General features: G+C 38.3%; 1 protein-coding gene across 5 annotated transcripts in view; it reads left to right on the plus strand.

Moving 5' to 3' along the window:
- LOC149285097 (catenin alpha-2) overlaps window positions 1-20,758 on the plus strand; it is a 581,118-nt gene extending 560,360 nt beyond the window's left edge. For all 5 annotated transcript variants that reach the window (XM_089495822.1, XM_089495823.1, XM_089495824.1 and 2 more), the window contains one exon: window positions 20,471-20,758. In XM_089495822.1, the coding sequence (XP_089351948.1) occupies window positions 20,471-20,758 (288 nt within the window). The remainder of the gene's footprint in view (window positions 1-20,470) is intronic.
- The last annotated feature ends 3,315 nt before the right edge of the window (window positions 20,759-24,073 follow it).

The following is a 24,073-nucleotide window of genomic DNA, read 5'->3' on the forward strand; positions in this document are numbered from 1 at the left end:
AAAACCTTCCTGACAGCTCAGGCTCTGTTTTGTGTGTGCGTAAAATGACATTGTCAAGTTGAGGATAGGCTAAATTGTAGATTATAAGGATGCCTGTGAGTTCCAATCATTCACATTTATTTAATGGAATCTATATTGCAATCAGCCTGTCTTAATCAAGACACAAACCATATAATTACATTTTAGAAGCCGTGTAGTTTGTCACAGCTGTTTAGAACTCTAGCAGTATCAGGGATCAATTTCACAAATTAGCCATTGTTGCAAACAAAGGTTTTGCAGCGATAAGGCTTCACCATTCCTTTAAAGCGGAATATAGCAGGAAGAAATAAATACTAGTGATCTGGATCACCCCTCTCTACATATCTCCCTGGGGTGTATTCGCTAAGAAGCTGAGGGGCCGTTAAAGTTGGAGGTTAAAGCAGCTGACCAGACATGCATGCTAACACTCGCAAAGAGACTTGTATATTCACCTTAAAGCTTGTGTGTTGAATGATAAATCACATGTGCTTACAGAAAAAATACAAATCAACATGCTTAAAGTTTAAATTAGTTAAAAAATGGAACCCCCTTTAATCTATGGTGAGAGGGATAATTGCCCCTCTCAAAGTTACATGTGAGTATTTAAACATGTTCCAGGGCAGCCGGTGGCCCTTTTAGTATTGGATGCCGTTGGAGTATTTTTTTTTTGTTGTTGTTATTTTCTGGCTTTGCTTCATTTTTTTTTCTTTCCAAAGGCCCCTTTCTATCACGTCCGACGGCTTCGTTTGATGTCCAAAGATAAGCTGAAAACATCATTTAGCCAAGGTTTTCACTGTCCATCTTCCTTTCACCCATTGGGTGCACTGGATGGACCATACCAGGCGAGGGCAGGGTAGGGATGAGCTATTTATGTTATTGTTCTTATATTTAAGTTTTATGTTATTTTTTTTTTAGCATTACCAACTTCACCCCCTTCAACCCACAAGTACCAGGATGGGAGATCAGCGGGGTCTGCTCTTCTCTAAAGGGTCAATGTATTTTAACTCCATTTTCCCCACAGGGGCCAAGAGGACCTTCATTTTTATTTGAAATAATAGATTTATCTATATCTATCCATATTTGTATCTCTCCCCTCTCTCTTTATACTATATATATATATATATATATATATATATATATATATATAAATGTATGAGAAAATATGCCTTTTAATGTAATTTAACATACCCATCTTTAGGGGAGCATGTCAAAGGCAGACACGTTGAAGCACTAAGGTATGCATTTGAGATACAATTATATTGTACAAGAGATGATAAAAATCACTTTGGTCCGTCCCGGGAGACAGAGGCATCCATTTCTCATTCATTTCCTGGTCTCATTAGTCTGACAACTGAAAGACATTTGGTAATCGTTCACATGGCTGAATGATACATGAACGATGGCTTTTAATGTGAGCAGGGATGGAGGCCCTAATGAAAAAACAGCAGGACAAAAACGAGCAAAGATTTATATAGAACGCACACCTCTAATGGGGTCGAATCTATAAAAATAACAAATTAGGGGGATACATTTTGCAGGCGAATCCATAAATTAAGTAGCCGCGCGCTGGAGCACACGTACTTTTTTTTTTATTGTTAAAAAGAGCAAAATGAAACTTAAAAAAACCACGGATATCATACTTAGTTTTCCAACAATCTCCGCTGGGCACAGCTGCATAATTCCCTGTCCGTTTACTTCACTGAATTGTAATTTTTCAGACATGCTTTGGCTATAAATATATAAATATAATTTGATTTTATTCTTTCCACGTCTATAGACAATTTTTTTTTATTCTTTTTATTTTAACTTAGATTATTTTTATAAATTATACATTTTAAAATGTAGAATTATAATATGGTGCAAATCAATATGCATTTGACTAATTAAACATTGCTCCCCTCTACATTGTAAGTTAAGTTAAAGGTGCAAGTTTAGGGCAATTTGGTTCTCTGCATTGAGCATTACGAAATCTTAATCCGGTTTTGGTTCATTTTAGCTATTCTCAGTCTGAGATATTAAAATGAGTCTATTAGGCCAACTTTGAAAGCATGATTTAGACTTGAATGCTTGGAGAATGTTGACCACTAAAGGCAGAGAAAGACTTGAACGAGGTTCATGGAGGACATGCTATTAGATTTCACTATGTAGATAATACCTTACCTTGGCGCGGGTATTAAAAAGAGCTTGTAGAGGTTTATTGAGTTAACATTTAAAAGTTATGATTCAGACTTGAATACTCCTTCAATGTTGGGCACTAAAGGCAGAGATAGGTAGCAACAAGGTTCCTGGAGGGCATTTCACTAGATGTTATACTAGACCATGGACCATTCCTTAGATCAGGTGAGTGGGGTATATTTACTAAAGTGTTAGTTGAAGGTGAGTTGAGGTGACATGAAACGTTTCAACCTACAAAACTGAATGTGAAGAAGCTACCCTGCCCACTCCCCACACTATTTAGTATACGTTGGCGGTTAGTCCCACGTCATCCATGGTTATCGTGGTGTCCTTCACTTCACCACGACCAAATCCCACCTCCCATACTGAGAGTCTTAATACATTTCTGCATATTGTTAAATATATATAAAAATCTGAATTTCAATTTTTTTCTTCAAAGAAATGGCTACGGAAAATTACAGATCATCTTAATATCTGTTTCTCTTTGATAAACGGTGGATCAAAGAAGCAGTTAATCCTGTAGGAAGCTAGAAGTTTAGAGGAACGCCATCAGCATCTAAAGGAAAAATCACTAGCAACTTGATTATGCAATTGAAACATATCATTACTTAAGTGACCTTCCAAAAAAGTGTCCAAAGAGGAATGTATTGATTTGTAGTGTTAAGTCTGCTTTTTTTCTCCGAACTTGTTTTTAAGTTTATTAGATAGAGCGCAGCGGGTGTCCGCGTGTCATTCGGTTGCTTTACAGAAGAAAGCGCCATTGACCACATCAGCTTTCATGCTGTGCTGTAACCCCGAGCTCACGGCCCAGGGCTTGCTTTGACATCCAAAAGACAGAGAAGCCTCTCCAAACTTCAAATATTTAATAGGATCCATTTCTAAAACACTGCGCATTATTCTCCACGCTGCCCGAAAGACCTCGCTGACACATCCACCTCCCAAACAGACCCGACACACGGCTCGTGATTCCTGTGATTCTGTTGAGCCTTGACTATTTAAGGTTTTAAATTGGAAGGCATGCATTGTGACCTGTGTATGAAACACATATATATATATATATATATATATATATATGTGTGTATATATATATATATATATATATATATATATATATATATATATATATATATATATTAGACAATTAGGCAATTGATTCGGACAAACAAAATTTGTTTCCCGTCTGTACGTTTCAGATGACATTTATTTAGTTATTTGAAACCGATCTGCGTTCCAAAAGGGTTAGACACCTTCTGGACTCACCTTTCATTAAAGCGATTTAAAGAAAAAAGTTTCCCCCAGAGTTAGGACGGTCAAAGAGATGCAGCAGCAGCTGCAGTAGTAGTAGAGCACTGGGCCGGGGCAGGCTCCCCAATATATATATATATATATATATATATATATTGTCACCAATATTTATTTATCAATGAAGAATAATTGATGATATGATAGAGAGATAATAAAAAAAATGGACTTGTCCACAAATTACAGGTTTGGCCGGCAGAATAAATGGCCGACCGTCTTCATCAGACTTCACTCAGGAACTAGGGAAAAAATGTCTGCCGCAGCCCCTGTAATCACTACAGCAGTCACTACAGCAGTCACTACAGCTTCTCAAATCCACCCCAGAACAGGACATTTTCTGCACTAAAATAAACTATTAACTCGCAGTATTGGATATGAGTAATGAGCATCCATCTCAGCCTCTGCTAACCTAATTGTCACTGTCTCGCACTCCAACTCCCATCAGTCTGTAACGGCTGCTACTAAAATGGCGTCAGTACACTTATATATCTAATGCTTGTCCCTCCCCTTGTAAATGCTGATTGGCCAGAGTGGGAAAAAAGTAACGAAAAACTCCTGCAAGTTGTTGGACCCATCAATCACAGCCATAACTATCAATGATGATCATAACCACGCCCCATTTTTTGGGCTATTTCTACCTATCAGTCATTGATATTTACCCTCCTACACAAGTCCCTCCCACTTTACCTCATCAACGGGCCGCCAAAACGTCTTGTAATGGCAGTAGCTACACGTGGCAACGAGTGAACGTATTTTCGTTACTTTTGCATTTCATTTTCGGCAGTTTCGTCAGAGATCACCCTCATTTTTGTTGATTGGTATAAATGCACAAAACAGGCAATTTTTGTTAAAAATAAAGCTACATTTGTTTATTAAATCTAATATACCTTTTATTTTTGGTTAATCAATATACTTCTTTTTGAGTTAGTTTAAAGTTTTACCAGACGGAAACTGAGATCTCTGGCGGGGAGTGACACAACTAGCATTATCTCATCGATTTACTGCCCCTTCTCATCACTCATACTTACAAAGGCTCCCTGAACTCATTAACAACAATCGGCAAGAATAGGCAAAAGAGAAATCTTAATGGGGAAGAATAAGTCAGTGAGGTTAATGCAAATCCCCACTTCTTTAAGGACGCTTTACACATGAATGCCCTGCCATATATATATATATATATATGTATGTATATCTCACCTTTCCTAGCCCAATACCAGATCATATTCCTGACCAGCCCACCCGGCCACTTTACAACATAGCTAAGCCGTGTATGGGGATATGTTTGCCCTACCCTGGCCTTGCATCTGACTCCATCCTACTCAACCTCTAGATCTGACCTCCTCCATCTATACCTCCTCCAATTAAGGTATCTCGTTCTTGGACCACCAATGTTGAGGGAGAGGGATGCTTTTCTCTGTCAACATCAACGGGCATTATCAAAACCTAGTACACACAACTATTGGGGCGAAACAATACTACTAGACACGTCCAGTCCCTCATTGGGACCCAAATCCCTCTCTCCTCTACATAACCAGTATACATCATGAGCCCCTAGGAAAGAAGGACGCCATGTCTTACTCAATCACATAAATAACAAGCCATAGCTCAAGAGGTCACAGAAGAAGTCTTGGTGAAGCCCTGTCTCCTATCCCCCCTCAAACCACCTCCTCTAAAACAAAAACGTCCCCCTGGCCATTAGTAATGTTTTATTTACTTTTTTTTCCATATTTTTTCTTGCTACAAAAACTATTTTTTGGCGCCATATTACATATAGAAGCCACTTGTATTTTACTTCCAAAACAACTGGGAAATGTGTAAGAAACGCTCGATCACCTTTTTTTTTACCATTTTCCTTTATTTTTCATATTTACTTTCATAGTCTCTAACACATAGTAAATTAGACACAACAAGCAGACGGCTTTTGTTTTTCCTTTTCTCTTGGTGGATTTTGCTGGGAATATTTATTAGCATGGCAACAGATTAGGTCTGCATTTTAAATAGAGTATTATGATTCTAATAAGTGTTTGCAATTAGTGCATTACTAAATGTTCTGTACTAGTTGTGATAATCTTAAAAAGCTCTTTTTTTTCCACTTGAGAAGAACATGTTTCCCGTCCCAATTAGAAGAGGCTCCATAAGGCTATTTGCATTGGCTTATGTCTTCCTGGTAACTTACCGAATAACAAATAAAAGTGTAAAAAATGATTAGATGAACAGGAGAAGTAATTATCCGCTGACAATTACTCAGAAATATGAGTGAAGTTACCTTTCTGTACCTTCTGTTCTACCTGAAGCTATCACCATCAAAGGTTATTTAAGCTTCAAGACACAATGGACGAACTTTAATGGACCATTAAAATACACTGTAAGTATTCTGTGTGGAACAGTCGGTGACCTTATCAAAGGCCAAAAATCTAAGTTGAGAACAGAGAAGAAAAAAAAGTAAAGGAAATGATAAGATGTCAGTAATGAAAACGAAAAGAGATGAAGGCAATTCAGACTGATGAAATACAGAACAGAAAATATGGCTGACTCAAGCTCGTGGCTGTATCTAATGATGATTGTAGTAGGGGAACATGTATAATTGGAAGGGTTCCTTTAGCTGCTTAATTGGAGAATATTCAACGGACAACTTTTCTCTTATGATTTAAAAATTCTGGAAATACAGCAGGACCGAGCCTGTGTTTGGCGTAGACGTCTCATTTATTATTGGCGAGGCCACTCGTGTAACCATCAGCGGCATTATGTTGGATCAATACGTTGATTGATCCTACGCTTGATTGTCATCTGTACAGCCTGCATTGTGATGTGTCCCAATTATGCAATATAAATAATCTTCCTTAAGATTGCCATGAGAATATTCTCTTGCCAAGGTCAGGCCTTGGAAAATTTCCTTTCAAATCTAATTTTCATAGTTGAAATGCTAGGAAGTTGACTTAACCTTTCATCAATATTCCGAGGACAGAATGCCATTTATGTCAGTTGTAAAATATGACCTTGTACTTTCTTACGTTATACACACACACACACACACATATAAACAAAACGGATGCCAGGGACCATTTCCCTACTCTCCAGCTATTCTGCGTACAGGAGATGTGTTTGGCCGAACATATTTTCCTGCACATGATATACTCACCTTCAGTCAGCTCCAATGCTTTCTTGATGAACGCTGTAGAAGGGGTCAGTATTCAGACCCCTGTGCTCGTGCGCAGCAAGCCCCTGCCCTTGATTTCACTTTTCTGCCACTTTTTGGCTGCTTTAATCAGGGGAAGGACCTTCATTAGCCACTAAATGCCATACACTACACTCTTACATTTGTGTAGCATGTGGCCAGTCTATCCAGCCATTGGACGGACATTAAAGTGCCGAGTGGGCAACAATAGCGGTAGGTGGCCCATGCCATATGGAGCCGGCCCATCGGACATTTGCCCAATTTTCCAGATGGCTACTCCATGCCTGCTGCATTAAATTGGGTGAATACAAACCAAAAACCCAATTTTCTTTGCATACATCAAAAAATATTCATTCTTCCATGATACTTTCCCTTTAAGCTCGCCCTGTCTCTTCATTTCCTATTATTTCAGCTATAATGGAGGTCGTGCAGACATTTGGTTGAATGGAGAACCTCCTCTTGGCTTGTCGCTCACTCTGCCAGGTGGCGAAATGTTGTTTTCCTGCTGCACATCTTGGCAGGAATAAGCAATTTGCAACTGTTTGAGCCGGATCCAAGCCATGACCAATCTAAAGGGCAGAAAAAGATTTTTAATTCAGATTTATATAGTCCTAACTCCTTCCTTGAATAACATCTCCCAATATCTGCCCAGCTCGCTCCAATTAATCATTTCGACTCTTTTCATTGTTTATGAAATGTAATAATGTTTGTTCTTCAATTCATACAAGTACATATGCCATCCGCATCTTTTATTGCTCAATTATTTCCAACACAAGTAATGCTCGGGCGTTCAATCAATGATTTAAATTGGAGTCAAATTTGCACGCTGCCATTTTTGAAATTAATGGGACCATTGTAATGCGATGCAGTCATTTTCCGGTGGTCCGCATGAAAGCTTAACTTCTGCATCTTTTTTATGTATGAAACCGTGACCGGCGCCAATAAATAAATTCTTCTTTTTTTTTGTTTTAATTTTTTTTTTTTTTTTTAAAGAAATCTGTATTGGAAAAATAATATTAGTTTTAAAATGTCTGAATTTGTCGAATAAAATTCAGTGCGCCCGGGGAATCTCTGTGGTTTGCTTACCTATAATTGAAAAAATGCAAATGAATATAATTAATCAGTGGACTGGCCAACTATGAAGCGCTACCTACCTGAATGAATTAAACATTTAAGGAGATTTGTGCCACTCCGAGTCCATTGAGAAAACAACAGAAGCAAATTACCGGGTTTACAAAAATCAGGAGTTTCCGACGCGCGCTTTATAATAAACACAGAGGATCTGAAAATACCAACAGTATGATAACTTCTGTTTTTACTGCGGGATGTTGGAAATGACATAATATAAGTTGGGGCCGATTTCCGAAATGCGTCCAGCTCTGCTAATTACCGGGGTTTATTGATATTGACCATCGCTGCTGGCCAAGTTGAGGAATTAAGCGGAGAGAAACTGCGAGATTCAATTAACACCGTAGGATGTAGAAATAGGAGTGTTTCGCTTTTGTTTTTAGGAAATAAAATCTGGAAACGCTCTGCTGCCTGCATTACTTGAGAGGTCTGGAGGGCATTGCTGAAAGCTATATTTTAGACATACTGAAAGACAAGCTTGACTTTCAGGACTGCCCTTGCAAATTAGGGGCTGTTGCCAGCTATGCTGCAAACATTAGACATAGGTCGACCACCACAAAAGGAACTTTATGTATATCCACTTTGTGACTTGCATGCAAAAGCTACATAAAAGAAAAGAAGCAATGAAACTTTCCTTCTGTATTACTATTATGTATTTTATTTTTTATCGTACATATTCTGCAGCGCTTTTTTTAAAAAGGTAGCAGGGGAAAGGACACAGCTTTGTTTAAAGCTAGTTAAAAAGTTGGCATGTAGAATAAACAAAACACTAAAGCTAAGCATTCTAAACTACTTGAGAATGTGGTTAATAGATTGAGGGAATTTAAACATGCATGAGATCGGCATATGGCTCCTGAATCTAAGATGAGACCAATGACTGCCATCAAATTCTATGTTTCTGTGTCTGTTGGTCTCAAAGTAGAAGAAGAAAAATAAATAAGTTCTTATTTTGCTTTAAATGGGGAAAAAAAATCTATATCACTCCATATGGAGTCATCAGAACCACTGATAGTGTACACATCATTTTCTAAAGCCACCTTATCATGTTGTAATAATAGAGGGCCACTTCCAGGCTTTTATCCTGGTTTAAAATTGCCCCCCTTCCTGGTTATAATCATCAATAGCTTCTGTGCTATTATTTTTTTTATTTGTTAGATTTTATGATAAAACTATCATTAGAAGATATCGGTGCCTTGACCATAAAATCTATAAGAAGATGAAACACCTTTTTAAGTCATTGTAAACCTGAATTCATCTTTTTTTATGGAGCTGATAGGCTTTGCTGGTCTAGCGCCCTAACCGTTAATTGATTAATTGAAAAGTTCCATGATAGCGACAACCACTTTCAAGTGATTTACTTTTCTTGTTACAAAAGGAGGTTTTGTCCACATTTTTTGATAGCCCTCCACCTCTATTTATCTCTCAACTTGCATATCAGAACCCATCGACAGGGCATGAGAGCTCTCATGGAAGATTAGCGATCTATCGGAGCAGATGGCTCTCTCTCTGTTTCTGCTCCATTACACGCACATGGATGCATAAGACAGCAAGTTATGACATCATAAAACCTTGCCCCGAGTCCTTAGCAATTTGTAGACCAGGAGGAAGCAGGCAATGAAAGATCTGTGGAAATTAAAGGGAAAAGGGTCCCTGCCCCTCAAAGTTGATCCCCCAGCTCTCTGGTTACACATATAGTCATAAGCCATAAACTAAGACCAATGTTATTATTATTAATTATAAGCCAAAAGAACCATGAGTCTCATCTTACAATTAAACTATTATATTGCTATCATAATTATTTTTTAGCCTTGACGAAGGCCACTCATGGCCAAAATATTGGCATATGGCGTTAATAAAAATTTTAGAACTTATTTTTCTCCTTATGAGTGAGTATGTATGTATGGTATTCTTTTGTTGGCAGCTTAAATTTAATAAGATTTTGGAGACTAGTAAATGAGTTCATTTTAGTGGACTGTGGTATGTTCAGTGAAGTATATCGGGAAGACTTGGCACAATCCATTCAAAAGCAAGATCCGAGCCGAACCTTCTCTACTTTGGTAGTTTGGTCCTACAAGATGTCCATCATGGAACGTCTATCTTGTGTGACACCCAAACTTGGAACAGACTCACATACCTCTACTAAGTGATTAGTATGGAGACATGGATAAATTGAGTATTAACAGTTATGTATTAACAGTTATAGTATTCACTATTATGGGATTCCAATCGTGTTTTTGTTTTTTGAGTATTTTACAGGGCCACACATTGTGGGTCCCAATTTCCACTCTAATGACTTTTGGAGAAGTTTAAGTTGCATACCTCTGTACAAATATGAAGATGTGGTGGCATTTTTAGCCCATCTACAATGAGAGAGCACCATGGCGATATGTTGGTAATGACTAGAACTGGATTAATGACCAGTCCTTTCGGCAAATGTGCCTTAGAGACATCTGGACAATGCACAATGAGCATGATGTCTGCCACACATGTTTTTTGGAATGTTTTATTATAGGAAATAATTGGGATACTTGGGACAGCCAACATTTTATATGTAAATGTACTTGCCCAAGTGACGTACCATGGCCTAGGCCTCTTAGGTGATCAAGCTCCTCGGGGTCCCGCTGCTCAATGGGACGGGTACAGGGGACTACATTAGAAAGGGGCTATGTGTCTTTAAGACATGGAGCACTGGGATATGATGTTATATCCAGACGCTCTGTGTCTTAAAGGCACAGTGCGACTTTTAATGCATGAAAGGCTGGGGGGGCACTGTCCTAGGTCAGGCCTGGGCAGCATGGATGGTAAATGCATCTCTGACAAGCACAGCCAAGTTTGGGCCATCACTCAATTTGCATGCTGAGGAGCACATGCCATTCTCCAGCTGGCTTTTAGGGAAAGTTATTGATGGCTGTCTTGCCAGGTTTTCGTTAGAAGGAACCAATTCGCCAACTGGCCATGACCACGAGGCCGGGTAATGGTGAAATCCAGGTAGCTCCCAGGAATGGACATGTCCCAGCTGAAAATCCTCCCTGCTGATACTGCATGAGCTCGGCTTGGCACCGAATGCATTAACAGAGGTTTGAAACAGTATATCATTTAAAATATAAACACAATTTACGTTCCAGCTATGACATGGAGTATACCGGTAATATCCGATATTTGCAAAATGTGGTTATACAATAAAAATATCCATAACGCTGCTTTTAGTAAAATTGCAAATAACCGGGGCATAGAGGATATTATTACCAGCATTGATCAAACAGAAAACCTTTGGAAGTGTAGCGCTATAAAACTAATATTATTCTATTATGACATCTTCCGGAACACTGACTTCATAACAGGTATCATTCATACGCCGGGTCCGCGCATTGAAAAATCGCATATAACTTAAGGCGGTAGACTAGTAGAATTTATAATAGAATTTTTATTGTACCTAGAAAGGATATATGTTTCTTGATTTTTGCAAAAGTACAGTGTTTGCTATAATGTCGATACACTATGTAAAGTTAAGGAGTTTTATAGCACTGCCATCTACCGGCAGAGGGAACTGTCAACAGACTACGATGTGACGGGAAAGGGGGATTATGAATGAAAGTCTATCAGAGCTGGCATTAATGCACGTTCGCGCATAACTGCCTTTCAGCTGCAGATCAGAACAATTGTACGTGCCCGTCATGTCTCTGTATCGTGCAATTAGGCTTCGTTTTCTCAGACACCCAGTGGAAAAATGGGTCAGATGCAGCTACTTAAATATATATATATATATATATATATATATATATATATATATATATATATATATAGCGCTATGGTGCTATATAAAAACTCACACATATATATATGGGTTTTTTTTCTGCTTAATATTTCTGCTTAATAATGTATTATAGGCTATATAAATATATATATATATATATATATATATATATTCTTCAGTAAGCCAGGCAATCACTGATAACTGTTTTATTTATAATATCCAAAATAAATTACATATAGCGCTGTATTAACTGCTTTACACCAAATAATCTGCATTATATATGCAGAAAGAAAAGTTTTAACTTTGGTAGGCTGGCAAGGCTTATCCTTAGTAGGCTTACTGATGGGTAGTGGCTGAAGATACTGGGAGTTGGGCCCGTGATTACTTGGGGCTCCCCCATGCTGGAAGCTCAAATTTATTTTCTTTGTTCACATAGGGGCCACATGTGCGATTTGTAATAGCGCTTGATCGTGATATTATTATATTCAGGGATTATTATTTAAGGGAATAATGAAAATACCGTGCAGTTTGGGTTGATAAAACCAGACTCTGAAGTCTAGAGCAGAGCCCGATTCACTAACCCTTCTAGAGGTAAAATGGGATCCCTCATTGTGGCCTTTCCAGCATTTTCCCCGCTTATCAGAAAGGAATAGACGCACAGAGAGTACGCTGCCGAGAAGACGGCATTCCAGTATACCCATTCCATGCCATTAGCCATCGCACTTACCCTTCTCTTCCGTGGTCCAACAATCCTTGCCACTGATTGGCTCCTTGAAGCAGCCAATCAGTGACAGGAAAGCACTCCCATTGAAATCAATAAGAGCACTTGCCTTTACTCTACATTCACTGAACCATCGAGGTAAGTATATCATGTGCAGGTATGAATGCAAAATAGTTGGGGGCGGAAAAAAGGGGCAAACACATATGGGGGGATTCCGTAGAATAATCCATGAATTTGCAAAAGGGACATCATGAAAATTTAAAGAGACCATGTAGCTACTGTATACATTTAAGTGCATATGATGGCCGGCGTTTCCCTTAAAAAGGGGAGGAATAATCATAAAGACTTTGAAATCAAGTACTTAAAATGGCTGCTCTCAGGGTATGCCCAAAAGGCACGTTTTAATACATATTCACATTTTTTATTTTAATCTCTATGGAATGTATAGGATTAACAAATGTAGGGTTTGTGCAAAATAGCCACGATACGCAAATAATACCCCAAATACCCCTCTCAGGTATATCTGATGTACATCAAAAGTGCACTTAATCGTAAAGAAAGCCGAAGGAGTGTAGAAGACAGGTGATGGACGTTATTAAATACCTACCCTAGTCCTATAGATAAGACGCCACTTTCTCAAACCATAGAATAGGAGAGGACATCGATACTCCTATATATTATTTACGTGTCCGCATTTATTCAATCACTGACTATAATTACATTTTATTATATAAAAATAAAATAATGTATTTACAGCGGAAATCCCTCTGGGCGTAGGTTTTCATCACTATACAGGTGTTAAAAAAAACTACGGCAATTAGCAGTGTTTTGGCACACAAGCAATGTTCTCGATGTTAAGTAATATGTGAACGTACACTTATACCCGATAAAAAATGTTATCCAGCTGAAGTGTTTACCGAGCATTATGAAACCCAACGAGAGACTGTTATAGGTTGTGGAAAAAAAATGGAAAATGTTTTTTATTACTGAAATAACACAAATTATACAAAATAATGGTCCTTTTCCAGCGTATATTGTACACGCTGAATGCTGAGCCGATTTGATCGCTTTGAGAAACATTACCCTTAGCCGGTGTTTACGTGTTTGCTTAAGTCTGATGTGTGCCGCTCGAGAGACGTTTGCTCTAAAACGTGGTTGGAAAAGCTTCAAGGTTTGCATTGAAATAAAAAGAAGACGTTGGTTTCCCAATAAATTGAAGGCAACTTTTAAACACCGTAAATACCCTTTTAAAAAAAGCCTCTCAGTCTGATTGTCTGCGGTTAGTGGCAAATTCAGCCTACTGTGTGTATGTGTGTGTGGGGGGGGGGGGCAATTCCTTCCAGTAATGAAGCAAGCCAAGAACACCTAATGTGAGCTGAGTAAATTCCTTTAAAGCCCATATTACACTTGGCATCCCAGTGACTATGTGTGGAAGTGCAAGTAAAATACACAATAAAGCTTCAAGCTTTGGCCCACAATCTCTAAATCAGGGCAGGCCAGGGGGCAATTGTCCACTTGCCACCATGCTGCATTTAACAGTAACACAATGTCCTTATTGTACTATAACTATTATTCTAAGAGCAAGAGCGAGTGTCACAAAGCCCCGTCTATGCCCTAATCCAGGGGTGTCCAACCTGCGGCCCTCCAGCTGCTGCAGGACTACATCTCCCATAATGCTCTTCCAGCTAAGGACCCGGCAGAGGAGTATGGGAGATGTGGTCCTGCAGCAGCTGGAGGGCCGCAGGTTGGACACCCCTGCAGTTATGTGTCTAAGCACTCTTATTGATTTCTGTCCCTCCAAAAATTGCTTGTCCTATTCCAGGGTCATCCTCTTTCCATTCAGGTCTACTCACTTTCTAGCCCCTTTAACACAAAGGGACAGGAGGGGGTTCCCACTCGTCTTTTCCCAGTCCATGAGATCTTGGGGCTTTGTCTTGTAGGTCAGAAGCCTTCTTCATAATTTTGAAGGGGAACAGATTAAGGAAGAAAAAGGAAGTATATATATACCTGCCAACTTTTTATGGGCTAAATGAGGACACTTTTGTTTTGGGGGGCATGATAAGGGTCGGTACTTCTATCAATAGTGCAAAGCAAAGTCTTAATAATGTCCATAAGATGTCTGTATTTGCATAATTTAATATAAGAACATATTTCCCGGTGTATCTTTGTAGGTTAATAGGGCCTTTAAGGCTGTAGAACCCTGTGATACCCTCACACCGCAAACATTCTGAGATCCTAGAAACAATAGACATTAGGGGGGAAAGAGGGACTGTCCCTGCTACATAGGGAAAGTTGGGAGGTAAGTATCTAACCAATTGTTCCAGAAAGAACTCTTTTGATTTACTATATGTTTCGACCACTTCTTTACCTTTTATTTTTTTGCTGGGTGATGATGTCATATGCTATGTGGCATATGAGTTAGTGTTAGGAACCTGTTTTCCCCAGGGCTCCATTTCTTAGAAACTAAGCCAACGCGTGCCTAAAAATAATAATTCGCTTCTGTGCTATTTTTCCCGGAGAAGTTTTAGATACTTTAGGAATCTCATTATGCCGAAGCTAAGATGACCTCTTTTGATGTTGTATTCGTAAATGAGAAACGTAATTGTTAACATATTTGACCGGCGTGGGCGTTCTCTCTCCAACTAAAACATGTGAGTGGCTTTCTCAATTGTGACAAACAGTACTGTGCAGAGGTTCCAGGCAGATGTGATAAAATGCCGTAAAATAAGAATTCTTAAACAATTAGACATGTTAATAGTTTGTTTTTATCATTTAACAAAATTCAAAGCGAGTGAACAGATAAAAAAATCTAAATCAAATCAATATTTGGTATTTTAAAATTGGAAAAGTTGAGCGGGGCTCCCGGACAGACCCCCCCACCCCACTGGAGAGATTTAAATATTTCCAACTCTGCAAGTTCCTCCGATCTATTCCCCAGCTGACACCAACTGACCAGTAACCTTACATGATTTGAGGATCTATGCCTAGCAGATATCCTCCCTAATCATGGCATAGCCCTCCTCTATAAACTCCTGGTGAAGGCTTTCCACCCACAGTTTTGTTGGGAGATAGCCTTGGAGACATCCCTCACTTCAACACAGCTGGGAAAAATCTTTCGCCCTACACACCAGTGATCTATAAGCAATAGAATCCAAGCAATGTCCTACAAACGAAAGGCTCACTGGTATAGAACACCCTCCGTGGTGTCTCGATACCACCCAGACATGTTAAACACGTGCTGGAGATGTGGTCATCTGCCAAGCTTTCCTGCTCCATATATGGTGGCAATGCCCCAAAATTCAAGACTTCTGGAAGCAAATCCACTGTACATCACCCAAGGTCACCGATAAACCCACTCCCTTCTCTCCAGTATTTTTTCTTCTCCGTCACAATACTTTAGGTATTCCCCAATATAAACAGTCAGTGGTCCGACACCTACTGTCAGCTGCCAAGGCTCTTGTCCCCTACATTGGGATGAGCCTCTTTTAGGGAATGGCTCCTCGGAGTGAAGCAACTCCGTGGAGGGGCTGCAGGAGAAGTATCAACGGACTTGGTTTCATTGGCTTGGCTTTATAGCCGGCCCACAGATCCGCTTACTTTTGTGGTAGGTGAAGTGGTGTTCCAACGCAATTACCAATCCTTTTTCCTGTTATCTTTCAGATATGGTACGTATACAATCTATAGGTTTTATATTAGAATGCATTAACTAAATAAATACTGCCGCCATCCAGCCTCACAACCTTTTGCAGCCAAGACGTTGATGAAAGCAGGTAGAAAAAAAGTTGGAACATGCCTTTACGTTTGTGGGGTCTGTGCGAAACGAGGAATGAGTGCGGCACGAGTGAGCGTGAACCGCTCGGCCACCCAAAAATGTCGACTATGCATTATGCACAAATGTAAGTAATACAGAGGCTGTCTGCCTATATTCTTGCACAGTATTTTTAGCAATGTGGATTTTTATTGGGGGGAAAAAGCTGAAAAAAAGGATCAATAAATGAGAGAGACGGAAAGGAGACTGGGAAAAATAACGTAGAAAGAAGCAAGATGTCTAGATAGTACGTATGTTGGGACATGTTGTACTCTGCATTCGTAGAGGACCAAGGGATCTCCCTCTCTTCTAGAAGTCCTTGGGTAGATCTCGCAGGACGTAGCGATATGCCTCTCGGAGTTTGATTTACCAAATCTCTCCGAAGCTCTGCGGATGTTTGCTATACCAACAGACATTAAAATTTTATCATCGCGTTACATAATGTGATATATTTTAGGTTTATCTTTTGAACCGCCGTGCATTATGCTTCCATTGTTGCTATATTTCAACAAACATAAACAGATGAATCAACTTGAAAACCGTAGAACTCGCATCAGCATATGGAGGCCGTCCAACTTTCCCATTTTGAGAATATTTTACATTTTATGATGACATTATAAAGAATAAAGTCAAAGTGGTATTCACTCGATGTCATGTTTACCATGTTCTTGCTACAGTGGATTTAGAAAAATGTATACTTGGAAATGATTCCCCTCCCCCTCCCCGCATTTTTATACGCAGCTACACAAAGCAAGGACAAATCAAAATTATAATAAACACGATATTATTTAAAATAAGTTTTTGTACTTATGTTACAAGGGTTATTGTTCAAGGATTCTGTTCTATAGCTGGCATACGCCATTAGTCTGAGTTTTCCAGATACTTTATCTTAACCATGGTGTCCAAGACCTGAGGATGACTCTTGTCCACTTGTGCACCAGTAATGAACAAAATGACCACTCTGGCATTCTAAACCCCGTACCATTTTACTGTATGTCATCAGTGGAAGGCATTCTCTAGTGATTGGAGTTAGAAAATGAGAATTCCGTCTCATATGACTCCTCCCCCAGCTGATCTACTGAACGCAGGAAGCATATTTCAGTATACTTCTTGCACATGCTCAATGGAAATTTTATTTTTGCCCATATGAGCAGCAACAATAATGTTTTTCTAGCATGCATACAATCAGGCCTGATGATTCTGGGTTTTTCATTTTCAAATTATATACTAAATTGACATGCAGAAAGAACTATTTGTCTGTGATTTCTGTATTAAATTTAAGAAATATAAATAAAATGCCAAATTGACCTTAGATTTTTTAACAACTTTTCTGAGATATATTTTCTAATATATTTACATCATGCGTTGCCAGATTTTATCTCCAAAGCGGGTTCTGCAATATTATTTCTGTTACGTGAGTGTCAGCCAATCAATTCTTCCTGTGCGTTTAAATAAAAAAATAAAATAAATATTAAAATACATTATTGTCTGGTTTTTTTGTATGTAAGGCATTGAGTGTGTTTAAAAAAACTTTCCACATCTATTCAAAAAACTAGAAAAAAAATAACAGAAAATCCCAAATCATCTAAATTATACTCATATAACCCAATACTGTTAATAATGAATGCGCGTGAATACAAAATTTTCCGTTATGCATTCCGTATAATAGATCTGAAAATATTAAAACTTCAGAGGGTGTAATTTTCTGACTTTTCGACAAGATCAAAGGGGAAAATGAAACCTTGAAGAGCAAAATTGTTATCGCACGTGCATTCTGTGTCAGATAGTGAGGGATTTCAGAAGGTACGTCATTGATGTCTTTTCAATTAGTCTTGTACTTTTAGAAAGCGCACGGCCTTCTTTAATGGATTAGAGAGTAGCTTTTATTTATGTCTAAAAAAAAAACCCCAAAAAAACTCTTTCAATGTCTGGATTTCTTCAAAGAATTATAGCCGAGTCATTAGCGTTTTTTCGCGCATTCTGCAGAACACGGACTCTCTACGAACATCTTTTTCACTTGTTTATCCGTTATTTTCAATACTGTAATAATAGATGTTGTTGATGTTAGTCCGGGCTGACTACGCGCTCTCTAAAGCCCCGCTCTTTGTCTGAAACAATGCTCAGTGTTGTATCGATCCGCCGAGGGAAATCATATAGGAACAAATTAAAGATCGGCTATACATTCTGATTGCTCCAGGCTGCGACTGTTAAGTCCCCAGCTCCTCGAGGTTGGTAATAAAGTCCTTGGGGGTTTTACGTTCTTATATTTTTTAAAAGCACTGTAGCACTTGAAATAATGAAGACATGTATATATGATGATGATGATGATGATGATGATCTAGTATATAGTTTGTAAAAAAACAAAACACCCCTGTGTTTTCAGGCTGGCCTCATACCTCCCTGCTGTCTGATTTACAATGGGAACAGTCCCGGTTTTCATGTTGCTGTACACTGGGAACTATAAAACCAGTGGAGGTCTGGACCAGACCACCACGCCACGTTCCGCAACTCCCCGCCTCTTGCCATACCTCCCGACACTGACATTTTGGGGGATTTGGACACAGAGGAGGGAACAGGGACACTTGGGAGGTATACATTTTTATCATTAGTCTGTTAAGTTTTCTTTTGAGGGAACTAGGGAATTGCGTTATTAAAATATCAATCAGATGGATGAATGCTTTATCAACAGCATACCATCTAAAAGACTTATGAATGTGTTATGTGTTTAAGATCACAACTGATCCAACAACAGATACATCCAAACACACATCAATGGAATCACAATATGTATTCGGATATATCTCCTGAAGGCTAATGTGTTTTCTAGCTACAATAACTACACTTATCCAGGTGAATGGGTATATGGATACACTTATGAAATATGCACCGATAAACCCACCCACTGGCTTATTAAGTAAAACAATCCCTGTTCTATCTCTTCTAACTATTAAGGTTTGAACTGAATGTGTTCAGTGAAAAAAGTAAAAAGTCTTGTTGTATCATAGCCGCATTGTGGATTCTTTTGATATCCTGTTGTTGTTTCCAAAATATTCTGTTGCATTCTGGAAGAAGCAAACGTTTTTATATATATATATATATATATATATATATATATACACACACACATACATACATATGCATATTTACACACGTACACCCATACACCCGCATACACGTGTCCATATACATATATATATCCACACAACTGCTTATAGTGTAACAAATCTGTATAATTTTAGTAAACTGGGGGGGAATAAACGTATGGCACGTCACCCTTGGGTTTATTATTATTATTATTATTATTTTCTCTGTTGGAATTCTCTTCCTCTGCCGGCTTCTGTTTTATTTATACTCCTTCTGATAAATTTCGTGGCAATATGAACCAAGACATGAAAAATCACATTAATTTCAGCCTAACATTGGATTTAGAGTCCTGATATGCAAACATAACACATTTTTCTATTTGAATACTAGCGTGATTTCCAGTAGCATTAACTGCAGTTCTACAAATCTTCTGGGTGAGATCTCAGAGCCGCCAACCTCCCACTAATCTGACATTTATTTACCATAAACGCATCCTACCTTCCGTTAACTCTTAGCGGGGTTTTTTTTTTTGTTTTTTTTTTTACTGTTATTATGATTTCATTTACAAGCCTGGGAGCTTTTTAAAGCATCTGACCCTGTGAATGTCTGTAACATTAACGCTATACATTACCTATAAACATGTAAATACATATAAAGTAAATATTTATCATAAGCCGCAATGTGATAATTGCTATTGTGGGGGCAGAAGATTATCTATAATATAATATTTAATAGAACAACAATAAATGTTACGGACTATATATATATATACATACATACATACCGGTAAATATACACACACATATTATATATATATAATGTTTAATAAAGTTGAACACGTTCTTTTATTCCCATAAAAGGAAAACATCTATATAAAACATCTATATATCTATGATCAATATGCTTTAAGAAAAATGATGTAAGAAAAAAAAAATCTTTAACCCTTTGTGGCAAAAAACCCCTGCAGAAAACACACTTGTTCACTTTCTCCTGGAATGGAATATGTTAAATCTCACATCTTTATATTGCATTCAAGTCCTCTCTTGTTCAGTAATGGGTGTTTTTGTTACTTTTGGCTTTACTGGGGGGTGGTAGATAGGGGGAACAGCCTCCCAGGAATCTAAGACTCAGGACTGAAGTTTGAGTCTTTACAACAGGAAAAACAGGCAGATTAAACGGAGAGAACGGGGCAGTCAAAGTCTATGATTACGAGTTAGTACCTGGCTATTGCTGTGGATTAATTTGCTCAAGAGATGAACAATTATAACTTAGAAGTGTTCTTATTTTTTTCCTATATCCCTGCAGCTGGATAGCGCCACGTCTTTGATTCAGGCAGCCAAGAACCTGATGAACGCCGTAGTCCTAACGGTTAAAGCATCCTACGTCGCATCTACCAAGTACCAAAAGGTCTACGGTACGGCTGCTGTGAACTCCCCTGTCGTGTCTTGGAAGATGAAGGCTCCCGAGAAGAAACCATTAGTGAAGAGAGAAAAACCCGAGGAATATCAAACTCGAGTAAGGAGAGGCTCCCAAAAGAAGCATATCTCTCCAGTACAAGCTCTTAGCGAATTTAAAGCAATGGATTCATTCTAAAATACTAGGCTTTAATACGGTTTTGCTTTCTCTATCTCTCTCTTTTTTTTTAAGTCACTTTGTATGCATACCTGCCGACTTGTAGGCGTCTGGCATGTACCAAAATCTTAGCGGTGTCCATTTTCGTGCATGCTAAACTGCAATTTTATTGGGGTTGCTATACATTTGCAATCAAGCAAATACATTGACTGCTATTAAAATAGTAATCTTTTGAGCTCCAGAGCCGATAACTAATGCTTTGCTGTTTTATAGGGTTTTTGTCCCAAGTCTACGTTGTCCGTGGCACATTTTAAAGGAATCAGTAGAGAGGATGATAAAGAGAGGTGAACAAAAATATAAAATAGTACATGGTATGCTAATGAATATCCATTAACGCATATTTGTAATGGGTCCCCTTAAATTAATATAATAATATAATAATAATAATAATAATGCTTTAGGATATGATTGAGGAGGAAAGAAAAAAAATATAACATTTTTAACTGCTTACTCCGATATTTATAGTTATCTAGGGATTATGACTCCACTCAATTGCCATTCAAGGTCCCTAAAAACAACAAAACAACCCTCTATTATCTTGCCTTTTGACGCTTCTAGTCTCTCCCCCCCCCGGCTTAAAAAATTAAAGCTTAATCAGTCGTTGGTCTCGTCTTAGATTTAGGAGCCAAATGCCCGTCCCATGCATGTTTAATTCTGTTGCTGTACCACAAGTCCTGGGTGACTGTTCAACCAATCTACTGCCCTCTCAGTAAAGTTGCATTAAATCTCACATTTATCCTCGTTTCAAACAAACTAAATTAAAATAAACATTGTCATTGATAAAGTTTTAGGAAGGGAGTCTTAACGGTTATTTTTATATAATAATTAAAGTATAATTTAAGTATAATTAACTTATGGTGGGTCATGCTCGATCAATGAATTCTCAGCATCCCTTTTTTTAAAGAAACAATATCCATTTTTGGATTGGGCCATACCTAACATCCCATTTTTACTGTTTTAATAATAGTTTGCCGCCCTCTGCCCCTGAAATTAATAAACATTGCCTGTAGTATAAAGCAATGTGTTAAATTACTCATTTCTGGAGCTCAAAGGACGATACATTCAGTCTCCCCCCCACCAAAGCTTAAAGATCACGGCAAATGAGCCGTTAAATTGGCTACTATTAATTATTAATTATTGGTTTTATTAAAATAATAATTATTATATTATTGTTTTTAGCCGATATTTTCTGCATGCAGGATACGTTCTGTTGGCAGGTGTGTTCGACGGCGAAGACGTTGTAACGATAGGCCATACTACAGCTTCTAATGCTTTTGAATCCGTGCAAAAATCGATATACGCCTAAGTGTGTGGGGCGACGGCCGCGAAATTCTGTTCTAGTTCTAGTACGCGGCTTTTTCGTAAAGAACCCAACAAAAGCCCTTTCTTCTTATTGTGTATTATGTTCTTTATGTTCTAATGTGTTATTTAACATCTTATATGTTAGCGATTAACCCCCCCCCGCGCCAAACGATAACCTAATTAGCTAAGTTACATATGTAATGTGTGAGTGAATTGAAGAATTATGTGACTGAATTTCCCTCATTAATATTTAAACTTTTTTTCCCCAATTTGACTTGATGGTGGATCGTGTGTCGGTATGAAATTAACGAATAAATACCTAAATAAAAAAATATCATTGTGAAAGCTTAACCCTTTGAGTTTCAGGAGGCGCAAAGCATATTGTGTTGCTCGCCCTCACTCATTGCTCTCGAATTAAAGGTCAGTAGCTTGGAATACTGCTATCTATTATGCCTTTGTATCCTGTAACTCAATAAAGTCATTAACCCTTTTTTTGTTGTAACTATTTATTTTTCCTACCTACAGTTTAATTAAACATCATATTAATTAGATTATACCTCCCGTCTTCTACTAGTTGCTTTGGTGTATTCACTAAAGCTGAAGCTTGTAAGAGAGTTGGGATTTCCATTGTCTGGGCTTCCACCGCAATGAGCTTCTCTTGTGGCAATAGTTAAGGTGGCTCATTACAAGGAATATAGTTATATGAGAGAGATTTCTTAACTTCGTGACCTCACTGGTGGGGCTCCCCATTACACAAGGACAATCAGCCTTTTTTTTTTATAGGAGGAACTTGGCTCGGTTGACGTTTCATAATGCATTATGAAGTTTGTGGGGTGAAAGTTATTGCAAACTTCCACAAAGTGTTTTAGGGCTGAGATTTCGCTGGGCTGTTTTGGCAATGCCCCCTTCCAAAAGCATATGTAGAAAAAATTCTGAAATAGCATTTTAATAGAAAAAGTTGGCCTTTCCTTAGAACGCAATTTTCCGTAAATAAAACAAAGAAAATTAAAATACAATTAAGTACAACTAAAATGATACAATATATATATATGTATGCACACATATTCTCGTAGATAGATAAATAGATATTAGAACAATTATTTAATTATGTACTTCCAGTAAAGCTGAGTTTGTTTTCCACAAAGTAATTTTGAGAGATGGTTTGCAATGTTCAAAAGAACAAACATTCATAATCAGAAAGTCTTCAACTTGATTATTAATTTAATATCACACATTTGAAAACAGCCTCATTAAAAATGGTCTAATACTAAATAAACACAAAACGTCTTTGCTTTGGCTTATTAAAAGTAAACGGTAAAATGCATAATTTATTAGAGAAGTGTACCCCTGTTGCAGTTCTCATTATAGAATATAAATGTAATTTACAAAAAAAAAAAAAAAATACACCACAGCAAAGAAAGAATTTTCAGGAGGGGCCCCAAAATGTAAAAATAAGTTATCCCATTGCTCTCCTTGTCAACTCTCACCGGCCAGTATCCAAGCGGAGTATGACTGGGAAATGCAACTTGGTTACTTACCTGGTTCCTTGCTGGTATGAATTTGCATAAATTACCATATTTTGAATGTTTTTCTGCTTTATGGTTGGGTCCAGTGGCCATTTGGGACATCACCTGGCGAATGCCCCATAGGAAGTTGATCTGCCGCTCCAGCTCGGCCGCACACTACGAAGGCATACAAATGTAATTTGCAGCTATGCATGTCCAGCCTTTTGCTGCACTTATGTTACCAGGCGGCCGCTGGCCTTAAAGTGCCAGGGCTTCCAAGTCATCGCCAGTTTGGCCCTGGTCACAGTAGCCTTTTTCAAACTGTTTGGGTGAAATTCGGCAAGAGGGGTTTAGCCACCCTGCAGAATGATTCCCATAAAATATAATGCAGGGCACACAGAGGCTGGGGCAGAGGAGTTGGCATCACTAGGGCGGTAGCTGCCTGATTGCCCTATTGGGTGACCAGGCT

The sequence above is a fragment of the Sceloporus occidentalis genome, unplaced genomic scaffold, assembly GCF_023333645.1.
Source record: "Sceloporus occidentalis isolate IW3139 unplaced genomic scaffold, rSceOcc1.0.p SCAF_84, whole genome shotgun sequence".
NCBI lineage: Eukaryota > Metazoa > Chordata > Lepidosauria > Squamata > Phrynosomatidae > Sceloporus > Sceloporus occidentalis.